Below are 21,230 nucleotides of genomic sequence, written 5' to 3' on the forward strand. Positions count from 1 at the left end.
CAGGATTCTCAGCATTGCTCCTTAGGCATGAAATGCAACAGATTCAGAAGATGTATAGACTACAGTTGAACTATAAGAACCCAAATATGAAGCTTTGTGGAGTTGCTGTTTCATACAAGAATAATAAGTGATTTTTCTAGTTTATGTAGGTGAATGTCTGCACCAGAATTTATTTCTCCTCCTCCCTCAAAAGAAATGCACTGATGAACAGTCCAAACTTCTGTTCCCTTGAAAGGTTCCTCTTTCAATTCCTTCCTTGTCTCAGTGATTGGACAAGATTTTATCTACCCTGGGGCAGAAGGGGTTGGAATCTGTGTTGGCATCCAGATGAACTGGCTTCCACATCTTTCATATACCTTTTCTCCGACACCTCTAATAGTATTTCTAGTAGTAGTGGTGGTGGTAGTAGTAATACATTTTATTTCATTCCTATCTCAAGCTTGAGGCAGGATACAACATGTTAAAATACAAAACACAATTAAAAACGTATAAACCCACAATTAAAATGCAGCACTATAAAATCATTAAAATGCACTCATAAGAGTACACTTACAATCAAAAAGTCATGATTTCAAATTCACTGGGTAGGCTTGCGGGAAAAGATATGTCCTTAATGCTGTTTTAAAAGCAGTCAATGTTTTCAGCTGTTGTATCGCCTCCAGCAGATCATTCCACAGTCTGGAGGCAGCAGACAAAAAAATCCTTTGGGAAATTGTTGCCAGTCTAGTCCTGGCCAGTTGGAGCAAAAACTTCCCAGCAGACCTGAGTATACAGGGCAGATTGTATGGGTAACCTGGACCCAAACAATGTAGGGCTTTAAAGGTAATAACTAACATTTGGCTCTTTGTCCAAAAACTAATTGGCAGACAGTGGAATGATTTTAAGATCGGTATGATGTGATTACTCCTGGATGTACCTGAATTGGTCTGGCTGCCATATTCTGAACCGGTTGGAAATTCTGGACTTGGTACAAAGATAGCCCAATGTACAGTGCATTGAAGAAATCCAGCCTTGAGGTTACCAGTGTAGGCAGTACCATCTTTGGGTCCTCCAGTTCTAGAAAAGGGCACAGTTAGTGTATCATCCAAAATTGATAACTCCTAACTATCACATCTATCAGAGTTGACTTTTGGAGGGACAGATCCAGGGGCACTTACAGACTGCAAAAACAGCTTTCAGGGGGAATTTGATCCCATCCAGAAATGGTCAATATACCTCCAGTCCCAGATTAGGACCTTTGATAGTAAGCACCTCTGTCCAGTCTGGATTCAGTTTCAATTTGTTTTCCTTCATCCAGCACATTACCTCTTCCAAGCATTCATTAAGAGGAGACACACTATCCTTAGCTGAGGCTGTTTCTGAAGGCATAGAGAAGTATATTTGGGTGTCATCAGTGTACTGATAGCATCCTGCCCCATGCCTCCAGATGATCTCCAAGCAGTTTCATATGATTTCTACTTCGGTTAAATAGCATTGAGGATAGAATGACACCTTACGGTACACCATATAATAGTTCCCTTTTTGAGGAGCACCTATACCTAACCACTGCAACACAGTGCCCCAGATTCCCAATCTCCTCAGGCATTCCAAAAGGATATCATGGTCAATGGAATGGAACTCTGCTGAGAGGTCCAAGAGCACCAACAGGGATACAGTCCCCTCATCAATGCTCAGGTGAAGATCATCCACTAAGGCGACCATATCAGTCTCAGCTCCATATCCTGCTCTGAAATGGGTCAGAGAAGTATGTGACATCCAAGACTTCTTGGAGTTGGAAGGCAATTGCCTTCTCGATCACCTTACCCAAAAGCAGAAGGTTTCATACTAGTCTGTAATTATTAAGATCCAGAGGATCCCAGTTCCTTATCTAAAATTAGTTCCCCTTTTCACTACTCATCCATGCCATCTTCTCGTCTTCCAGTCCACCCTCTAGAAAAACAGTGACACAAGCTGGATGTTAGGCAGGCTGAAGATGTACACTAGACATACCACAGCACACTCTCAGGTCAGCAGTCACATCAGGTGCTTTCTCAGCTGACACTCTACTGGCAGAAATTTGCAGAGCTGCAACTTAGGTTACTCCTTCCACTTTTACAAAACACTATAGACCAGACAAATTTGCCTTCACTAGGGTGTCCATAAGCAGACCGTTCCTCCCATGTTTTCTTTTTGCTAGGCTAATTCCCATTCATGGATGACTCCTTTGCCACCCTTTAAGAATGCCATTTTGGGGAACTTATCATGAGGGTCCAATTCTGTTAGCAGGGGGGAAAAAACCACAATCACAAGTCTTTGACTTCAGGCCTTTCCCATTTTGCCTACTTTTGACAATAACAAGTCTCACTTTTGTGAAGGGTGTGGAAAGTATTCTCACAGGCCATGAAATGTCAGCAAAAGACTCCTTTCGGCCTATCCTAATCTGATTCATGCTGCAGAATTTCAGTCCATCCCATCTGGATGGCGCTAGTCGGGAAAGCTGGTTTATTTAATAACATCACTTTTATCCAAATGGTGACAAGTTAAAATAACTGATGATAATCCTACAATCCATCAGATGGCAGCAGAGGGTAATACTTATCAAGAGGTCAGAAGAGCAAATTATTTTTCTCTTGACTCTGGGACCCTCTCTTGAAAGGGTGGGGTTGCTCCTGCCACTTTAAGCAACCAGTGTAGATGATTACTTAGTTCAGCCAATCAGAAATATGACTGTAAATAGCATCTCCACATAGTTGTATGAGAGAAGAAGTAAAAAGTACTCAGAAAATACTTTCTTTTTCAGGCAGATCTCTATAAACTAAAGAGACTATCTGGAAAGCTTACCTTTCCTACTATAAAGGTTGGGCATGCCTCTGAAGGCAGAGAGCATTTAGATGGTTTTGGAGTTCATACAAACAGACCTGGCAACGACTCAATTCCAGCATGCTCTGTTGCCATGCGGCTCTTAAAAATATATTTAAAATTATGCCAAAGTAGATCTCTGTGTGTGTGTGCGCGCGCGCATTCATGCACATGCATCTTCAAGTTTCCTTCCTACTTATGGCGACCCAATGAATTTCATAGGGTTTTCTTAGGCAAAAAAATACAGGTGGTTTTGCCAGTTCCTTCCTCTGAAATATAGCCTACAGCACCTGGTCATTCTATGTAGAGCTTTTGCTTTCAATAACTGTCAAGCTAGTGTGACATTTTCAAGATACTTGTTGTATTCCTTCAAGTCGTTTCCGACTTATGAGATGAACCTATCGAGGTTTTCTTGAAAGGTTTATTCAGAGGAGGTTTGCCATTGCCTTCCCCAGAGGCTGAGAGTATGTAACTTGCCCAGGGTGGTTTTCTTTTTAAGGAAATTTCCTTGAGCATTTATTCCATGTTGGATATTTTTCCCTCTCTTTCTTTGTAGTTTGGTGGTGATTCTTCAGTTTCCAGTATGACATCCATGAATTCTGAACTTCATGCCAACTACAGTGACTTCAGCCAATCTTTGGAAACTTCTCCATTGGTCCATTCTGTCTTTTCATTATGGGGCCTAGAATCTAACGCTTACAGGGTAAATTGAAAGATAACTGTGATTTCCCTTTCCCTTTTTGACAGAGTATCATGACACAGATTAGTTACATGGTGTGCCTGAGTGGGGAATCACATTGGGATGGAGGGTGCAAGATAGTTATCCACAACATGTTGTCCTCCATGGACAAGATGACATCAAGAAGTGCAGCCACACAAATAGATATGATGACATCCCCAGCTGAATCCATGGATGAGATTTCTCATCACAGGAAGACTAGGTTTGGTTTTGCTGGCATTTGCTAGGATTCAACCAGAGTTTTTTTACTAAATAGCTCCAGCTTTGTCTCCTACGTCCAACTGAAGTCTTCAAATTCTGTGCAGTACAAATCAGAGCACAGCTTTGGTTGTAAAACCTGCAAGATGTACAAACTGCATGACAACTGCTTGAAATTGGTAAAATGTTTGGCCTGGTGTGATCATGGATAAAACCAAGAATAAAGGTTAAAAGAAAGTGGAAACATTTAAAAGACCTTACTTGTTTAATTCATGATCATAAAAATACACCAGAAACTAACAAGTAAGAGAAATGATAGTTAACAAAACCACATTATGATAAATTAATGAATATTTTCTCTCATCAGGATAAGCAGAATATTATGTGGCCTAAAAGATCTGATTGTGTAGAATCCTATCCAGTTATTCCTTCCCCAGAGGAACTACCAACCTATTTCTTGTATCCAGAAAACAGAGGACAAAGGCAAGCATGAATAATAAATCTATTTCTATGTAACTTTCCGATTGTACTCAGTGTGTCTTTTAGGCTAAGATGTGAAAAGTATATACAGTATAAACATAAAAATACAAATAATTCATGTTGTTATAATGTAACTGCTATCCAAAAATTAAAAGTGTTGATGAAAACAGACTAGATTGTCAAATAACTAGTTTTCTCTGAGCAGTGTACAATACATTAAAAATACAAAATGCAAACAAAAAAAAGTGAGTAGAAATAGACTTTTAAAATGACAATAAAACCAGCAGCTAAAAATGAAGGTACTTTAAGCCAAAATAAAAGTAGCAGTAGGGTGAGACTGCTAACTCTTAAAAGCACTATGAACAGGTCCTTAAAAGCCTGGGTAAACAAAAAGGTATTAATCGGCACTGAAACACAACATGGGTGTTAGGCAAGCTTTCATGGAGAAGGTATTCCATCAACATCATTGATGAGATCCTTTTAGCAACCCACCTGACCTAATATGGAAGGGGTATCAGGAATAGGACCTTAAGTTATGATTTTAGGATATATACCAGTGATGGCGGACCTATGGCACGCATGCCAAAGGTGGCACTCAGAGCCCTCTCTTTGAGCACATGTGCCATTGCCCCAGCACAGAATTTGCCAGAGTTTGTTACTAGAAAGCCAGAGGGACATAGCACTTTGCAATAAATAAGTGGGTTTTGGGTTGCAGTTTGGGCACTCGGCCTCTAAATGGTTCACCATCACTGATATAGACAATTAATCATTTAGAAAGCTTGAAATCTCATATCTGCTACCTCAGATATAAATTGCAGTGAATTCACTGGGGACTTTTTTACAGTAAAGATGGATGATAGAGCTGTGCAAGATTCTTTTTTAGATTGCCCTTATTAATATGACATGATATGGAATACCCAATAAAATATATACTTTTAAAAATCTTCTGGTTAAGAAGAATAATTTGATATACCCATGCTGGTCTTCAGGATTTATTTGTGCTCTGTATTGTTGCTTAAAATTAACATCTCTACAGTCTGAATCATGTGGTTATTCATGTATATTGATAATTTAATTTTTAGGATCCATTCAATACTTAACAGCCATGGGGAGAACCATGCACAGACAGATGTCTATGAACCAGATTGTTCTTCCATTACTGATGTGCATAACAGTGATTCTACCTACTTGCTGATTAAACAACTAGCCAGTCATCTAGATCTGAATGTAAAGATGCCAGATGATCATGCAAAAAAAGTAAGATGTGTGTGCAAATGTGTGCTCTCACCTGTTAACACTTACATTGCCTTAGTATGAAAATATCTGAGCATTTAGAAAGGAAAGTCATTAAAGGTGAATTATTTCCATTTATACCCTATCTACCAAACCAGCTCCTCCTTTTTACTGTGATTAAATTGTGTGGGCTTGATTTGTTCAATTAGTTACATGATACATATAATGGAGTGCCTTACTGTAGAGGTCTGCCTCAGTTAATGAAGTAGACATGTTCTTGGACATTACTACTATAACAAAAAATGTGGTACCAGAGGCAGAAATAACATAAACAAAGATAGTTTCCTACTCCACAAAAAGAAGAGTAGTTCAACATGTTTCAGCAAACTTTTTATTCAAAACTTAACAATGCAGACATGTGAAATGAAGCCTTGCATAAGTAAACAAAAAAAACAAAAAAACAAACCTTCTAGTTAGCATTTAAAGGCTTCTAGGGATGCCTTCCAGAATGCATTCAAGGATGACTTTCTTTCACCAGCCTCCACTTTTTCTTATAATTTGCATTTTAATGGCCAAACTTAAAGATTAGTCATTTTTCAACAGCTTGCTATGATCCCGCAGTGATCAGGATGGGAAAGGCCTCTGGCTGCTCCTTCTTGCTCCTTTTGCCCTGTCTCCTTGAGGCCTTTATCTCATTGTGTCTCATTGTTAATTCTCTATTGCCCAACATTATGAGAAAATTTAATATTGACTTACCTTACATTATATACATTCTATTAATTATTGTTTCACCTTGTTTTTCTGTGTAAGCAACCAGAAGCAAACCAGGGTGCATCTTTGCTGAGCTTACAAAATTAGCACAGTGATTGTGAGCTTTGTGAGGCTGATTTTAGTCATCCAGTTCAGCAGCACTAACAGCAGCAGCAGCAGCAGTGTGCCTTGAGGTTTGCTGACAATTTATGGCAACCCCATGAATTTCATAAGGTTTTCTTATGCAACAAATAGTCAGAAGCGGTTTACCATTTCCTCCTTCTGAATATAGTTTACAGCACCTGATATTCTTTGATGGTCCCCTTTCCATGTTCTAACCAGACCTGACTTTACTTAGGTTCGGCAATCAGAAAGGATCTGGTACCTTAAGAGTATTTGAGCTGACAATATAGCTGTAACCTTTAAAATATAAAAATTAAATTTTCTCTAGGGTTTTAATTTTGTGGTAAAAATCTAGTGATCTGTTAGGGTTTAGGGCTAAGCAGCCCAATTCCTACCAAATGCTTTGGACTGTAATTTGCAGAAGTACCAAATTTAAATCATTAAAACTGAGTAACAGCTCACTTTTTGCACTGAAAGCTTTCCTTTTGTATTCCCTGTTGCCTGGTGTTGAATGCCTTTCTGTGTTTTGCAGATATTATCCTCTCGTGTCAACAATCAATCAGTTACAGAGCAGCAGATAGGATCATTCATCTATCGTGCTATTGAAAAGGTGAGTCTGGCTCCACCTGCTGCAATGTGGGCATTTTACCCACATTGCCAGAGTACTAATATCTGCAGAAACCACTGCCTTTTTAATCATTCAAAGCAGTTTATAAATCTAATATTGTCCTTTGGGGAAAAATTATTTATGATTTTGGTGCAAGGAAAAATCCAGCATAGTTTGACCTTACAACTTGCATTAACAACATCGCACTAACAGAGAGTAAAATAAGGAGTATTTGCAGCTGGAGAATTTAAAACCATTGGTCTCCTTGTAATCTTAATAACTAGGCATTGGACTTATTTTAATCTTGATAACAATTCCAACCATAATGAGTAATTTTATCAAAGGTTTGTAACTGCTGGCTGGTATGCAGCCTATATTTAATGAATGCAACTGACAATTGGAGACAGATTTTCAGTTCAGTATTCCTCATGTACTTTGACACATCATGGAAGAATGCTTAACCTGATTGCTGTTGTTGATGACTACCCATTAAGGGTCAAATTTGTTCCTATCTTCATCACTGCCTTCTATTTTCTGTTTCTTGATCTAATTAAAATGTGATGGACTGGTGCTTTTATAGAGAAATGCTAATGTGCAGCTAATTTGTACATGCATGGATCTCTGCTAGGAATCAATGACAACATTCTAGACTAATTAGTTTTACCATCTAAAAGAGCATCAGAGGATTGCCACTGAGAAGAGCATTGGTAAGAGTAACCTTTCTGTTCCTTCCTTTCTTCTTTAATTTCAGGCAAAGGATCCTTTATGGCTGGTGCTCAATGAGGCTGGCCTTTACTGGCGTGCATTTGGAAATGGTACTTTTGCCTTCAGTTGCTTACGAAAAGCTTTTAACTTGACCCCACATGAATTCCAAGATATTCCTTTAGTTAATCTAGCAAATCTTCTTATTCATTATGGCCTTCATCTGGATGCCAGCAAGCTTCTGCGAAAAGCTTTGGCCATCAATGCCTCTGAGGTGAGTGTTTTTTCTCTGATATAGTTCAAAAGAAGTAAAGCATGCTTCAGAAGAAGAAAACAACTTCAGTGTCAGATATAATAGTGGGATTAGTTCATTACATTTGAACTTTGGGAAGTTATTTCTTTATATTTAATTAAATTAATATTCCACTTCTCAAATTTGCCTAAATTCCTATCCCTACAGTCCACCATTTCCCTCTGCCTTGTTCAGGTGTCCCTGACTCTGGAGAGGCTTTTCAGGAGGAATGGGTTGAGATGTTGGAAAAGCTTTCTTCAGATCATGCTTAGTAGTATTCAAACCAGTAAGTGCACTAGACCACAACTGAACAAATAAAGGTGTAATAAATAATATGTCATTACTGTAAGAGCATATTTATTTTTCCCATCTTACAGCTTTGTAATTCTATATTTTTAAAAGAAACTTTTGAATTTATCAATTTATTTGCTGCCTACTATATATAAAATGATATCTCAAAGCAGTGTGTTAATATTCTGCATTTTTAGCAACTCCCAAGAATGTGAAAGTACATTAAATCTTTAAAAGATTTCGAACTTTTCCCCCCCTGTATTTCTTTTGGGAAAGTGAAAGTTGGAAAATTAAGCAGTGTAGACAACTTATTTTTTTGCCCCCCCCCCCCCCCCATTAACACAATGCTTGTTTTGTTTTGTTTTTAAGCCCCTGACTTTCTTGAGCTTAGGTAATGCCTATTTGGCTCTGAAGAATGTCAGTGGGGCATTACAGGCTTTCAGGCATGCCCTGGACATTGCTACAAAATGTCTGGAATGTGAGAAGAGTTTGAAGCTGATCCGCTGTTTGCAGTTCTATCCATTCTTGTACAACATCACCTCTTCCTCCTGCAGTGGTAAGCAGCTGCTGAAAAAGTCCCAAAATTAATTGTCTCTGTAACACTGTCCTCAAAAACTGAAACTCTTCTGTCTGTCATTGATGACCTGATTTGACTTCTAATCTCTTATGTCCAGTGGTATAAGGGAACAATGGTTTTCACCTAGATCTAGCAGAGAGTAATTTCATAGTCCAAACCAAAGCTCTTCTTCTCTGCCTTGCATCCAAAATTCTCCTTATAATGTCTGTGTACAATCTCAGCTGCTTAGAAAATGCTAGGATGGTTTCAAGATACCTCTATTGTAGGGATGTTGAAATGTTCTGATGTTTATAGCCATTTTATTTATTTGTTATTGATGCATGTATTCAGGTTGTTACAAATTTAGGACAACTTTAAGATGAACCTGTGGTGGGGTTTTCTTGACAGAATATATTCAAAGGGATTTGCCATTGCCTTCCTCTGAAGACAAGAGAGTATGACTTGCCCAAAGTCATCTAATGGGTTTCTATAGCTGAGCAGAGATTTGAACTCTAGTCTCCTGGAACCCTGGTTCAACAACCAGGCCACTACACCACATTGGCCTATTCATTTATTTAGCAAATACCAAGAATCCAAGAGGTTTTGGTGACAGATTCTAGTTCAGAATATTGTCACTTCAAACCCAATACTTTTCTTGGTGTATAGAAGATGCTGCTATACACAAAGCTGGTGCTCTGTTTCTTCAGAACCTGCAATAAATACTTGAAAAGTTTTAGATTCCTGTTTAAATCAAGAAATGAAAAGCATAAATTAATGATGTGTCCACCACTGTCCACTAAAGTTTTAGTACATTCTTGCTCCTTAATAAACAATTACATTTTCTTAGACATATAATCAAGAACTCTTCTTCTGAATTAGTATATCTGTATCTCTTTACCTTGTGAAGTAACATATCAAGAGTATTTAAGGCTTAAGTGGAAAATGTTTGTCCTACTTGAGTATCCATTCTAGTCTTTAAAAAGTTAAAGAAGTAACATTCATGGGCTTAGAAGCAGGGCTGTTCATCCAGGTTCTCAGCAGGGATGCAGAACCTAGAATCTGGTTTCATCAGAATCTTTGTTCTCATTCTAAAAAGATAAGTCCTACATGTTCATTGAAGAGACAGGTTTGAAGCTATGAGAAAAGAAAAGAGGGGGGAGGGTTTAAAGTGGAACTGGTCTAAGTGTCCAGCAGTCCAGACCCCAGAATTAACTGTCTTTAGTCCTCACCTGTTTATCTTTCTCCCATGGCCTTAAAGGATGTTGTTTGCTCCCACTCCATTCTTCTCCAGTCATAACCTTCATTCTTCTTCTTTCTTATTTTCTATCACCCCTTAGGCTGTTAAAACATTTCCACATTGTCCAGTTCCCAATTAGTCTGGAAGCAGAACACAGAGAAACTAGAAATGTGTATGAGTTTCCATAACTGAATACTGTTTACAGATATTCAGCACCCATTGTTCCTAAACTATCCATAGTATCTTATCTTTCAGGGGTCATATGTGATGTTAAAACCTCACATGTGTGCACTTCTGGGTTTTATGGGCATGCCAAATAAAGGGTCCCCTATTCGGAAAACATGGGGTCAAAGTATCAGCTAATGAACTCTGCCTTTTATTGCTGAGATTCACATGATTACTGGAATGTGTGCACCTTTCATCCTCTAGTCTTACATGTCTTTAGAGTAAGGACTAGTTCTTCTGCTCTATTTTAAATGAGTACTAAAATAAAATCATGAATATATTATGTGCTTTATTAGGTAGGAGTTGTAACTGTTGCATCATTCTACATTAACTCATTCCACTTTCATAACTTTATGGAAGTAAATGAAAATCCTATCTATCATTTCATAAGAATGATTATCCCAAATGGGCATTGCCATTTTGAGTCATACAGATTATATGCTCTTTGTTAATAACCTGGGCCCTTTCAGAAATACTCAAGTTGGATTAGAGAAAATAGACAGAATGTGGGTGCAGTGTTGGAAGTTTCCATGTTAATATTATCCCCTCTTTATTGCTCTTCATATACTGTGTTCCTTTCTTTTATAGACTACAAATGTGGGCAACACTTCAGTTCATCTTGTTCATCCCCTGCTAATGTGAGAACATTAGAAATTTAAACATGAGAAATGATGTGGACATTTCTTTGTTGTTGTTTTTAGAATGTGAAATAAACATTCTAGTGAATTCAACTTCTTGATATTGATGATGTTGTTTTTATGGGGTTACTCTTCAGATGCAAAGAAGAAACACTGGGAATTGGCCGCCACATTAAATTATCACTGTTATTTCATTGGGCTCAAAAGGAAGGAATTAAATCAAGCATTCCAACTTTAGAGTGTACATCAAGTATTAAGAATACTCTGAATTGACTGAGCATAAGAGACTGCCTCATTTTAAGTCAGACCATTAGTCTTTCTTGCTTCATACTGCTGAGCCAGCAGTGAGAATCATGTGGCCCTCCAAATGTTGCTGAAGTGTAGTTCCCAGCATTCTTCATGATTAGCTCTGCTGGCGGTAGCTCCTGGGACTTCAAGTCCAACAGTACCTCAAGGCTGCATGATCACTCTAGGAATGGCAGCAGTTTTGCCAGGATTTCAGATGGAATTTTCTCAGGTCTGCCAGAGATACCATGGATTGAACCTGTAAACCTATTCATTTAAAGCATATGCTCTAACTCCACCCTAAGACCCCACCCTCCATAGATAACAATATAGGTGAAAAATATAAATATTTATAATAGTTCACCTTTGCATAAGTGCTTTGGGCCTTCTGTCTGACATGAGTGGATATGGCACCATAACAGCAATTGAGGTAAATTGTACAAGATAATTTTACATCCAAGTACAAATAGTTTGTACTAACATGGCCACATAGCCCACAAAACTCACAAAAAACTACAAATAGTTTTGCAGAGATTACTAAAACCTCACCCAGTATGCAGATAAATATAAAGTGCAGACAACTACGGTTTACTTCTTGTCACCTTCAAAATGAAGCAGAACCAATATGGACAGCTTGTTCACCTGTAACAGTATTTCTTCGAGTGGTCATCTGCAAATTCACACAAATGGGTTATTTTGCGCCTGCGCAGGAATGCTCGGAAACTTCTAGAACCTCTGGACAAAAGTTAATTTGCAACCTTTTGCAACTTTTTGGCGGTAGCTCCACCCACCCCATATAAAGCCCCTAACAGTCCTGCTCTTCTCCAGTTCCGAATAAGTTGCGCAAGGTGCAACAGCAAAGCTAGCAAAGTGAGCAGGACACTGAGGGGAGGATGGGCGGGTTTGTGTGAATTCGCAGATGACCACTCAAAGAAACACCGTTACAGGTGAGCAACCTGTCCTCCTTCTTCGTGGTCTCTGCGAATCACACAAATGGGTTCAGACTGAGAAGCTTAGGTCAGTGGAGGACAGAGTGTCATGACACAAGTTGTCAAATTCAACAATTGAATTTATTAACCACAATAAAGATATGCATTTCAAAGGGCACTTGTCATTGTCATTTGTCAAAAATGTAAGTGGACCATATGCAGTGCATAGGTCAATCACCAAACTGTGTAAGTAAACTCACTTTCACCTGAAAGTGAAAGTAAGAAACAACATTCAGTCAATGTAATCCAGAAAGCAACACTGCCCTCCCAAAGGCTGCATCATGTCTGGCTTTGGTGTCCAGCCTGTAATGTTTGATGAAAGTCAGTGGCTGGGATCAGACAGCAGCTCTGCAAACATCCTCCAAAGAGATCCCAGTCAAAAAGAGGATGCAGCTACCACCCGCGTTGCATGAGCCTGAACCCAAACTGGAAGAGGTCTACCTGACAGTTCATAACAGAGGTGGATGATGTTGGCCATCCATTTCGAGAACCTCTGCACAGTCACATGTAGTCCCTTCTTGGCCTCCGAGTAGCAGACAAACAGCCGCTCAAAGCACCTCGAACCCGAGGTTCTGCCCAGGTAGAAGGCCAATGCCCTCCAAACGACCAAGGCATGGAGCTGGTGCTCGATGTCGGTAGTCGGGTTCGGGGCCAGGGTCGGCAACACAATGTCCTGGTTCATGTGGAAGGCCAACACCACATTGGGCAGGAAGGTGATATCAGTACAGAGGACCACTTTGTCACTGTGAAAACTAAGATAAGGCTGGTCCACCCGTAAGGCACACAGTCCGCTTGCCCAACGAGCAGAGGTGATGGCCACAAGGAAAGCTGTTTTCCAGGTCAGCAGTCTCAAGTCTATGGTGGCCATGGGTTCAAAGGGCTTGGATGCCAAGCAGGAAAGCACGAGGTCCAAACTCTTTGCCAGTGTCAATACCGAGGATGGAGGATGAAGATTGTTGAATCCCCTGAGAAACCTCTTTACCAAAGGGTCTTTGAAAAGAGAAGGCTGCACTCAAAATGGTAGTGGGAGCAGGTGGCTGAGAGGTAACATTTGATAGAAGTCAAGCAGAGTTCCATGTCTGCTAGGAACATCAGAAATTCCAGGATTGTCGGGACCAATGCTTGGGATGGAGGGATGTCCCTGTACTGAAGAAAGGCAAGAAACATGTCCCATTTGTATTGGTAAGACTTCTGTGTTGAAGGCTTCTGGGACGCCAAAAGAACATCTTTAATGTTGCTTGGTAAAGATGTCGGCAAGATCCTCCATGCCACCAATGGGAGGGTCTCCATGTCGGGATGGAGAACAAGACTGTCATGTAGGGACAGAAGGTCGGGACGTAACTCCAGCCAGAGATAAGTCCCCTGGGAGAGATGCAGCAGAGGAATGAACCAGGACTGCCTCGGCCACCATGGGGTGATCAAGATCGCGTCGGAGTGGTCTGATGGGATCTTTGCCACTACCTTCGTAATGAGAGGAAAGGGAGGGAATGCTTACAGCAGTCGCTCTGTTCACTTGAGCTGGAAAGCATCTCCCACTGAACCCAGAGCACGTGTCTGAGAGCAAAACATGTGTTGAGAGGTGAGGCAAAAAGGTTGATCATTGGCTGTCCCCATAGTTGAAAAAGAAGGGCAACCACATCTGGATGGAGACACCATTCGTGGCACGTATTGGAAGACTTGCTGAGCTGGTCTGCTAGTTCATTTTCTTCTCCCGGCAGGTGTATGCACTGGAGAAGAATCTTGTGGTTGATGCACCAGTCCCAGATTCTGAGAGTGATGTCCAGTAGGGTCTGGGACTTCGTGCCACTTTGTTTGTTGAGGTAGTACATGACAGTGGTATTGTCTGTCAGCAAGACCTTGTTGGAGAGGAATGATTGAAAAACTTTGAGTGCTTTCTCCACCGCCAGCATCTCCAGTGCATTGATGTGAAGGTGGCTTTCTGTGATCGTCCATCTGTCCTTGATGGTGAAGTTCAAGGTGTAGGCCCCCCAACCTTGAAGAGAGGCATCTGTCGTGAGAGTGATGTCCGGCTGCGGGGGCAGGAAGGGCATCCCGATATGTTGTCAGGCTGTAGCCACCAGAACGGTGAGCATCTTGGAGGGAGAGTCCCGAACGGAATCGAACACAGAAAGGAACCAGGATTAGAACGATCTCAAACGGAGTCTCACCTACGGATGGGGTGACAAAGGTGGTCGAGGCCAGATGTCCCATGGCTACCTAATAAGATGAGCCTGTACGCGTCTTCGTGGAAGACATGCTTGGACCGCTGAGCGAAGAGACTGGAACCTGTCTTATGGCAGATATGTCATGGAAGTTTTGGAGTGAAGAATTGTCCCAATGAATCTGACCTGTTTGGAGGGGGTCAGATTTGATTTGTCCAAATTGACCTTGAGAGCAAGGGACAGCAAAATGGACGTTCAGAAGCAATGTCTCTCAGGATGGAGCCATGAAGAGCCAGTTGCCCAGGTAGGGAAAGACTGTGTTTCCCTGTTGATGGAAGTAGAAGACTACCGGTGCCATGCATTTTGTGAACACTCTTGGAGCTGTGGAGAGGCCGAATGGCAGAACTCTGTATTAGAACATCTCGGTACCAATGGCAAAGGCGAGGAACCTCCAATGGTTTTCGTGAATCGTAATATGAAAGTAGTCATCTTTCAAATCTGGAGTCAGGAACCAGGAGTCTTTCTGTAAAAGTGGTAAAATAGAGGCAAGGGTTACCATTCTGAAACGGCAATAAACAATAACGGTGTTTAATTGAGGCAAGTCCAAAATGGGTCTAAGACCGGAGTCCCTTTTCAGGACAGTAAAATATTTGGAGAAAAAGCAATATCGAGCCCGAGAGAGGTCTACAGGTTCTATGGCGCCTTTTGCCAAGAGTGTGCGCACTTCATCGAGAATGGTGTCCGAGGGGACAGTGGAAAGAACAGCTCCAGTGGGCAGGAGCTCTTCGAACTCGAAGGCATAACCCCTACGAACAATGTCTAAAACCCAGGAGTCGGAGGTGATAGAAACCCAGGTGTTAAAGTATGGCTTTAACCTATCACCGAAGATGGTGACCGAGTACACGGGAACACTTCAGTATCTTTTCTTGCCTCAAATGTCCTTCTTCTTATAGCCTTGTTGGTATCTAGGCTGAGAAGGTTGTCAGCAATCAGAAGAGGCAGAAGAAGACTGGGAAGGCTGACGCTGGGCAGGTCTGTCCTGAGGTTAGTACTGACGCTCCTGCTGTTGGTATGGCCGTTGTTGGTTTGGAGGGTACCAAGGGCGATGAGAACCATATCTCTGATGCAATGATCGCATCGAGGATGAGGACATGCCATGCTTCTTTGCCACTGTTTTCATCCTGTAGCGGAAATTAAGTTTTTCATCAGTCTCTTGGTTAAACAACCCAGAGTTGTCGAAGGGCATGTCTTCTATGGACGATCTGGCCTGTGGAGTGAGGTCAGAGGAGCGAAGCCAAGCATAGCATCTGAGGGTGATGGATCCCAACAGAATCTTGGAGGCACAATCAGTAGAGTGCCTCGCTGAGATAATTTGCTGTTCTCCAACCAAGTGAGCTTTGTTACGGAGGGCAGTTACTAGTCTCTTCCTGTCGTCAGGGAGCTCGATGGCTGGGTCCATCTTCTCCATCAGGAGCTGTATATAGGCCCCCATGCATGCAGCATAATTGGCGATTTTCATGTCCAGAGCTGCAGAGGCATAAAACTTTTTGGCCAAACTGTCTATCTTCTTGCTCTCCTTGTCTGCGGGGGGGGGGGGGGGGGGGGAATGGATGGGTTGTGAAGGTCGTCTGTGACCTTTCCACAATGGCTGAGTTAGGCTTTGGATGTTGAGAAAGCCAGGCTGGTCCAGACAGTGTCACCCGATAGAGGTTTTCTATCTTGCGTGACGTGGACGCAATTGTGGCAGGGGTGCTCCAAGATCTCTTGGCAATCTTTTCCAAAGATGGTAGGTAAGCCAGAGATGGAGGGGCTGGAGTACAGTCATGGATTCTTTGTTCTGTGGGATCGAGCGCATCCTCATCAGTCTGGGAGACCTCCAGGCCTAGAGCAGATGCCATCCGGATGATTCTGTTGGAGAATGATCTGACATCATCCGTGGAAGAAGGAGCATCATCAGGTTTACTAAATCTCTGAGGAGATGAAGATCCGTCATCCTTAAAATTAGGTGTAGGAGAGTGCGACTGGGACCGAGAACAGGACCTCATACGGCGTTTGTCCGGAGAACCTTCCAATTCAGGCAAAACGTCTCTAGGAGGGGTCAAGCATCTCCTTTGAGAGTCAGGATAGTATCCCTCTGTGTCTGAGACAAGGACATCACTCTGGTCAGGCCCGGCAGATTACAACAGAGGTGTGTGGCATCCACGGGCAAGAAGTATTGCCTGGTTTGATGATCGTAGACAAGATCAGGGTAGAGGTAAAAAGATCACAGTTGGGTTGGTCGTGAGCTTGGGCCTCATCAGCTTCCGTCCCGAGAGTGGCCCAGTCTCTATGTGGAGGAGAATGGGACCGAGGCCTATCTCTCTGAGTGAGGATAGGAGGATCAGGATCTCTGATCTCTCCTTCCGATTCGGAGGTCTGGTCAAAGATCGTCCTTCAGAGTCAGACGGCTCGACAGAAGCACCCTTGGTTCCAAAGGAGTCAGAACGGAGGCCGAAACCGCCATCGGGGTCAGAGTAGCAGTGGGCTCTGAGTCTGGCGGGGGCTCCGAGACAGTACTGGAAGGGCCCTTAGGATGGGATTTCACCACGGAGGAAGCAGATCTGGTCATCTGGGGTGGTCTTGCTCGGTCAAAGAGGACTTGGAGGACTTTTGCTTGTCTCCGTGTTTCCTCTTGGAGGACTTTGAAGTATCCCCAGACAGATCCTTCCCTGATCTTAGGGGTTTTTCCTTTGAGGCCACTGAAGTGGACGGCCTCGTGGAAGGCTCTAGGTGAGGAGTCGAAGTAGAGGCTGGAGAAGGTTGGAGGACCTTTTCATAAAGGGAAGCCTTCAGCTTTTGATTTCGATTTTTCAAGGCCTGAGTAGTCATGACCTTACAGTGGGGGCAGTCCCTGGGGATATGGGTCTCCCCCAAGCAAAGGACACATGTCTCATGTCCGTCCAAAGTTGGGATCTTAACCCTGCACTTGGCACATCTTTTAAAAGAGGCCATGATCAAAAAGGATAGTCAAGAATATCGTAGTCAAGCTGTAAATTGGTAACAAAGTTCTTAGGATAGTCCATGTGAGTGGTCAAGAACAATGCTGTTGATCAGAAGTCCAGAGATTTCAATAAGAAAGGCCAATAGAAAGGTAAATCAAGCTAGCAAATTTCCTTGAGTTGCTAAGCGTGGCAGAATGAAGGAACTGGAGAAGAGCGGGACCGTTAGGGGCTATATATGGGGTGGGCGGAGCTACTGCCAAAAAGTTGCAAAAGATTGCAAAATAACTTTTGCCCAGAGATTCTAGAAGTTTCCGAGCATTCCTGTGCAGACGCAGAATAACCCATTTGTGTGATTCACAGAGACCACAAAGTAGAAATTTATTTCCTCTTCTTCATTCATTTATTTAACTATTAGCTGAGTATGAATACATATGTTGATATATTCCTTCAGTGTTTAAGGTTTATTAACATGATAAATATTTCCTATTTAATTTTTTAAAGGCTGGTTCATATACAGAATATGTCTTCATCCATGGGCCTCCTGAGCCACCCTTGGCAACAGACATCTTTAGCATTGTATATAAAAGGTGGACATAGGGTTGTGATTTGCTGCAGATGTGCAAGGATTCCATACGTTCACCTTTTTAACTGTAGCAGCATCAAAATGATTCTCACTTCCTTAATGTATACTGTTGAAATGAAGACAGAGGGGGAGAGACACCAGAACTGGAGTTGAGTTTGAATGGACTCTGGGCTCTGTTCCAATTCTCGTGACTTAGAATAGATTATTTAATGCTAAGATAATGATTTTGAACCAGTTTATTTTGGTGGATCTATGGCCCCATACAGACAGGGCAAAATAAAGCTGCTTCAGGTCACTTTGGAGGTATGCTCTTTAAATGATGCATGCATCTTCAGAGTCTGGAAGCCATGCCAAAGCCACAATCTAGTCCTAAGGACTGGAGCGCAGCTTTGGTGCAGGTTCCAGACTCTTAGGACACATGCATCATTTAAACAGCATACCTCCAAAGTGACTTGAAGCAGCTTTATTTTGGCAGTCTGTATGGGGCCTAAGAATTCAATTAAAGCCTGAAGTCTTGCTTACCCTTTTTATATACATGGGCCTTGTGGTCTCTTCCAATTCTATGATTCTGTGATTCTACGTACAGAGAGATGGTCAGTAATTGTTTCATTGACATCAGCACTGTCTTTTTCTGAACAGTCATGGACATCAGTCGCATTCCTCTGTAAGAAGTGTGACCCACGTATGGCTCAGTCTGTTCACATGTAGGATAAAAGTCTTGTGTGAATAGTCTTTATAGGAATTCTTCCACCAAGGTGACAGCACAAAACAGAAATTATTCAGCAGTTTTGCAGTGATTGCTTTACATATTCAAATAAATAAAAGTTTACTTAACAAGTTTGATTGCAATCCATGTATTAAGTGCACCACCCCCTGTTTGTTTATTGGCATTATGTTGTAGGAAATAAATCTTCGATAAATCTTGATCACAATATTAAGTATAATAGAACATCATGCAGTAGTTTTTGATGCACCTACCAAGCTTATGAAGTTAATCAGACTGATGGTTGCTGTCTGCATTCACCTGGATAAACATCTTTGTACTGATGATCATGCAGATATGAGATTACCTACCTTCCCAAAACTGGGAAAGGTAAACCCATCTTATTTTCTGTGGTGTGTGATCTGATCTTCAGTTAAATATTTTTATCCACACACCTATTATTTTGATTTTCCACTAAAGGAAAGAAGAGGAAAGGGCTGAAGTACAAACAGGTAGTACTTCTTTCCCTTAATCTAAGAACACAGTGCCTATTGGACAAATGATCTTCAAGGTGTCTCCATCTGGGTACAAAATTACACCATAAAAAGTGATGGTCACAGAACCATCACTTTGGGTCTCTATTGGGAGAAAAGCAGGATAGATATCAGATTAATGAATTGTTCCCAACAAGTTATATTAATAATGGTATTCACTAGTATTAAAATTCCTGCAGGTGTCAATAGGATAAGACAGTGTGCTTGTGTTTAAACCAGAGGTAGGCAGTGGTAGCTGTCCAGATGCTTTTGTATTACAATTATAATGTCCAGTAATCCACCATTGTCCCTGTTGGTTAAGGCAGTAGTAGGCAACAATTATGTGAACGGACACAGCTGCTCGTCCCTGGTGTGAGTCGTACATATTTACTTATAACTAAGTGCTTCTTTGTATATTGGGATTACTCCCTTGTAAGCCTGTGTAGAATTGCATCCTGAAGAGCTCCTACCAACTTCACATAAACCCATGGGACATCTTGCTTTCTTCCTTCCTCATCCCCCCCAAATCTGCTCCTCAGGGTCTCTCAAACAGGTTTAGGGATGTGCAGAAGGATGCTGAAGGATATATGGGGAAGTTGTTTCACCAGCAGTTTCCATTCCACTGGACAGACAACAATGGATACAATTCGATATATCCCCCAAATGTATCACATTTTCCGTTTTATATCTTCTTCATCCAAGGTCCAGATTGTTATATTTCTGGAGAAAAGGAATTAGTAAAACAAGCAGAACACATTTTGTATTCATATGTTTAGAAAAAGATTAATCGTACAATTTGAAAAAAGTTTAACAGTTATTGTCATCTTATACATGTCTATTTGAAAGCAAGTTATTATGAGCCCAGTGAGGCTTGCTCTCAGATAAATGGACATAAAGACTGCAATCTCTTGTTTAGGTTAAAGCCACATGAATATAATAAAAAAGTAATGGATAGCCACAGCAATTGTGCCTTAGTTTCTTTCAGTGACACATCTGTGTTCCAGATTAATGTGGAGGGGGGGCATTATTGTTAGGAACAATAATCTATGTAAATCTATGACTGGCCAGAAAATAATTTTCAAGCCAGGTCTGAAAATTGTCTTACCTATTCCATTGTCCTTGTATGTATTTGCCTCTGGTGTGATTGTATTGTTTTCAATGATAAGAACTCCAAATGTTGATGAACACCAGCCCCCACCACCTCTAGCCATCATGGCTGGTGGCTGGGGATGATAGGAATTAGGAGTCTGATAATATATGAAGGATCAATTTCCCCACCCTGCTTAAACTTGAAGCGTTCATGTTCTGTTTTTCATTATCTATCATTCTAGTTCTGCTTTTTCTTAGTTTCACAGTGCATACTTGAACAGGTTCATACTCATTCCCAGTCTTATATATTCTTTAAATCATCTATTTCTAGAATAAGTTTTTAAAAACATTTGGAGCTACATCTGTACCTACTTTGAGCACTACTAAGCTTTTAAAAAATCCTTTCTGGTGATCTCTTATGGCATGCAGGTACAGTGTTGGCTTTTCACAGAGCACATTTCTTCTCTGTTTCCTGCAATTAAATTCAGGTGATTTAATAGAATAGACCAATAGCATCCCTAGGGTTGGTGTCACCTGGTGCAGTAACTTAAGGTGCCTCCCCCCCTCACTGACCGCCTCCAAGAATCCTTAGTAATGCTTTTTTGCACTAATGTTACTCGTAAATCGTAATTCCCATAAACCACTGAATGTAATGCTAATAGTTGTGACATAAACAACTAGCAAAATTAAAATTATACCTTCAAATTACAGTATCATATGCACAGCCTAAGTGTATTTACATATGCATAGTGAAAATTTGGTTAAAATGTAAAGAAAATCTAAAAAGAAAAAGTTTCAAAAATATATTTTTTAAAAAAATTAATTTTTAATTTAAAAATTTTGGGGGCCCTCTCCTTTTTCCTCCCACTGAGCTTCACCCCACTCCCACCATTTCTTAAAGCATTTTAAAGGGAAACAGATGAATGCCACAGCCTATTTCTGCCAAAATACAGATGTTTGAGGAGCAGTGGTGTCATCCTTCCCCCTCAGGGTGTC

At 41.2% G+C, this 21,230-nt stretch overlaps 1 protein-coding gene and 1 long non-coding RNA gene across 4 annotated transcripts in view; one reads left to right on the top strand and one right to left on the bottom strand.

Annotated features, from left to right (window-relative positions):
- The window catches only part of TTC17 (tetratricopeptide repeat domain 17), a 108,846-nt gene that overhangs the window by 28,497 nt on the left and 59,119 nt on the right, over window positions 1-21,230 (top strand). For all 3 annotated transcript variants that reach the window (XM_089521470.1, XM_089521471.1, XM_089521469.1), the window contains exons 11-16: window positions 3,395-3,541; window positions 4,143-4,258; window positions 5,338-5,512; window positions 6,894-6,971; window positions 7,720-7,944; window positions 8,623-8,809. In XM_089521470.1, the coding sequence (XP_089377596.1) occupies window positions 3,395-3,541; window positions 4,143-4,258; window positions 5,338-5,512; window positions 6,894-6,971; window positions 7,720-7,944; window positions 8,623-8,809 (928 nt within the window). The remainder of the gene's footprint in view (window positions 1-3,394; window positions 3,542-4,142; window positions 4,259-5,337; window positions 5,513-6,893; window positions 6,972-7,719; window positions 7,945-8,622; window positions 8,810-21,230) is intronic.
- Window positions 9,746-18,709, bottom strand: LOC149314606 (uncharacterized). Its single transcript, XR_016280943.1, has 3 exons — window positions 18,432-18,709; window positions 10,039-10,186; window positions 9,746-9,943 (listed from the first exon to the last, which is right to left on the bottom strand). It is a non-coding gene; the product is annotated as an uncharacterized LOC149314606 (long non-coding RNA).

This window comes from Sceloporus occidentalis, unplaced genomic scaffold (assembly GCF_023333645.1).
Source record: "Sceloporus occidentalis isolate IW3139 unplaced genomic scaffold, rSceOcc1.0.p SCAF_4, whole genome shotgun sequence".
NCBI classification, from domain to species: Eukaryota; Metazoa; Chordata; class Lepidosauria; order Squamata; family Phrynosomatidae; genus Sceloporus; species Sceloporus occidentalis.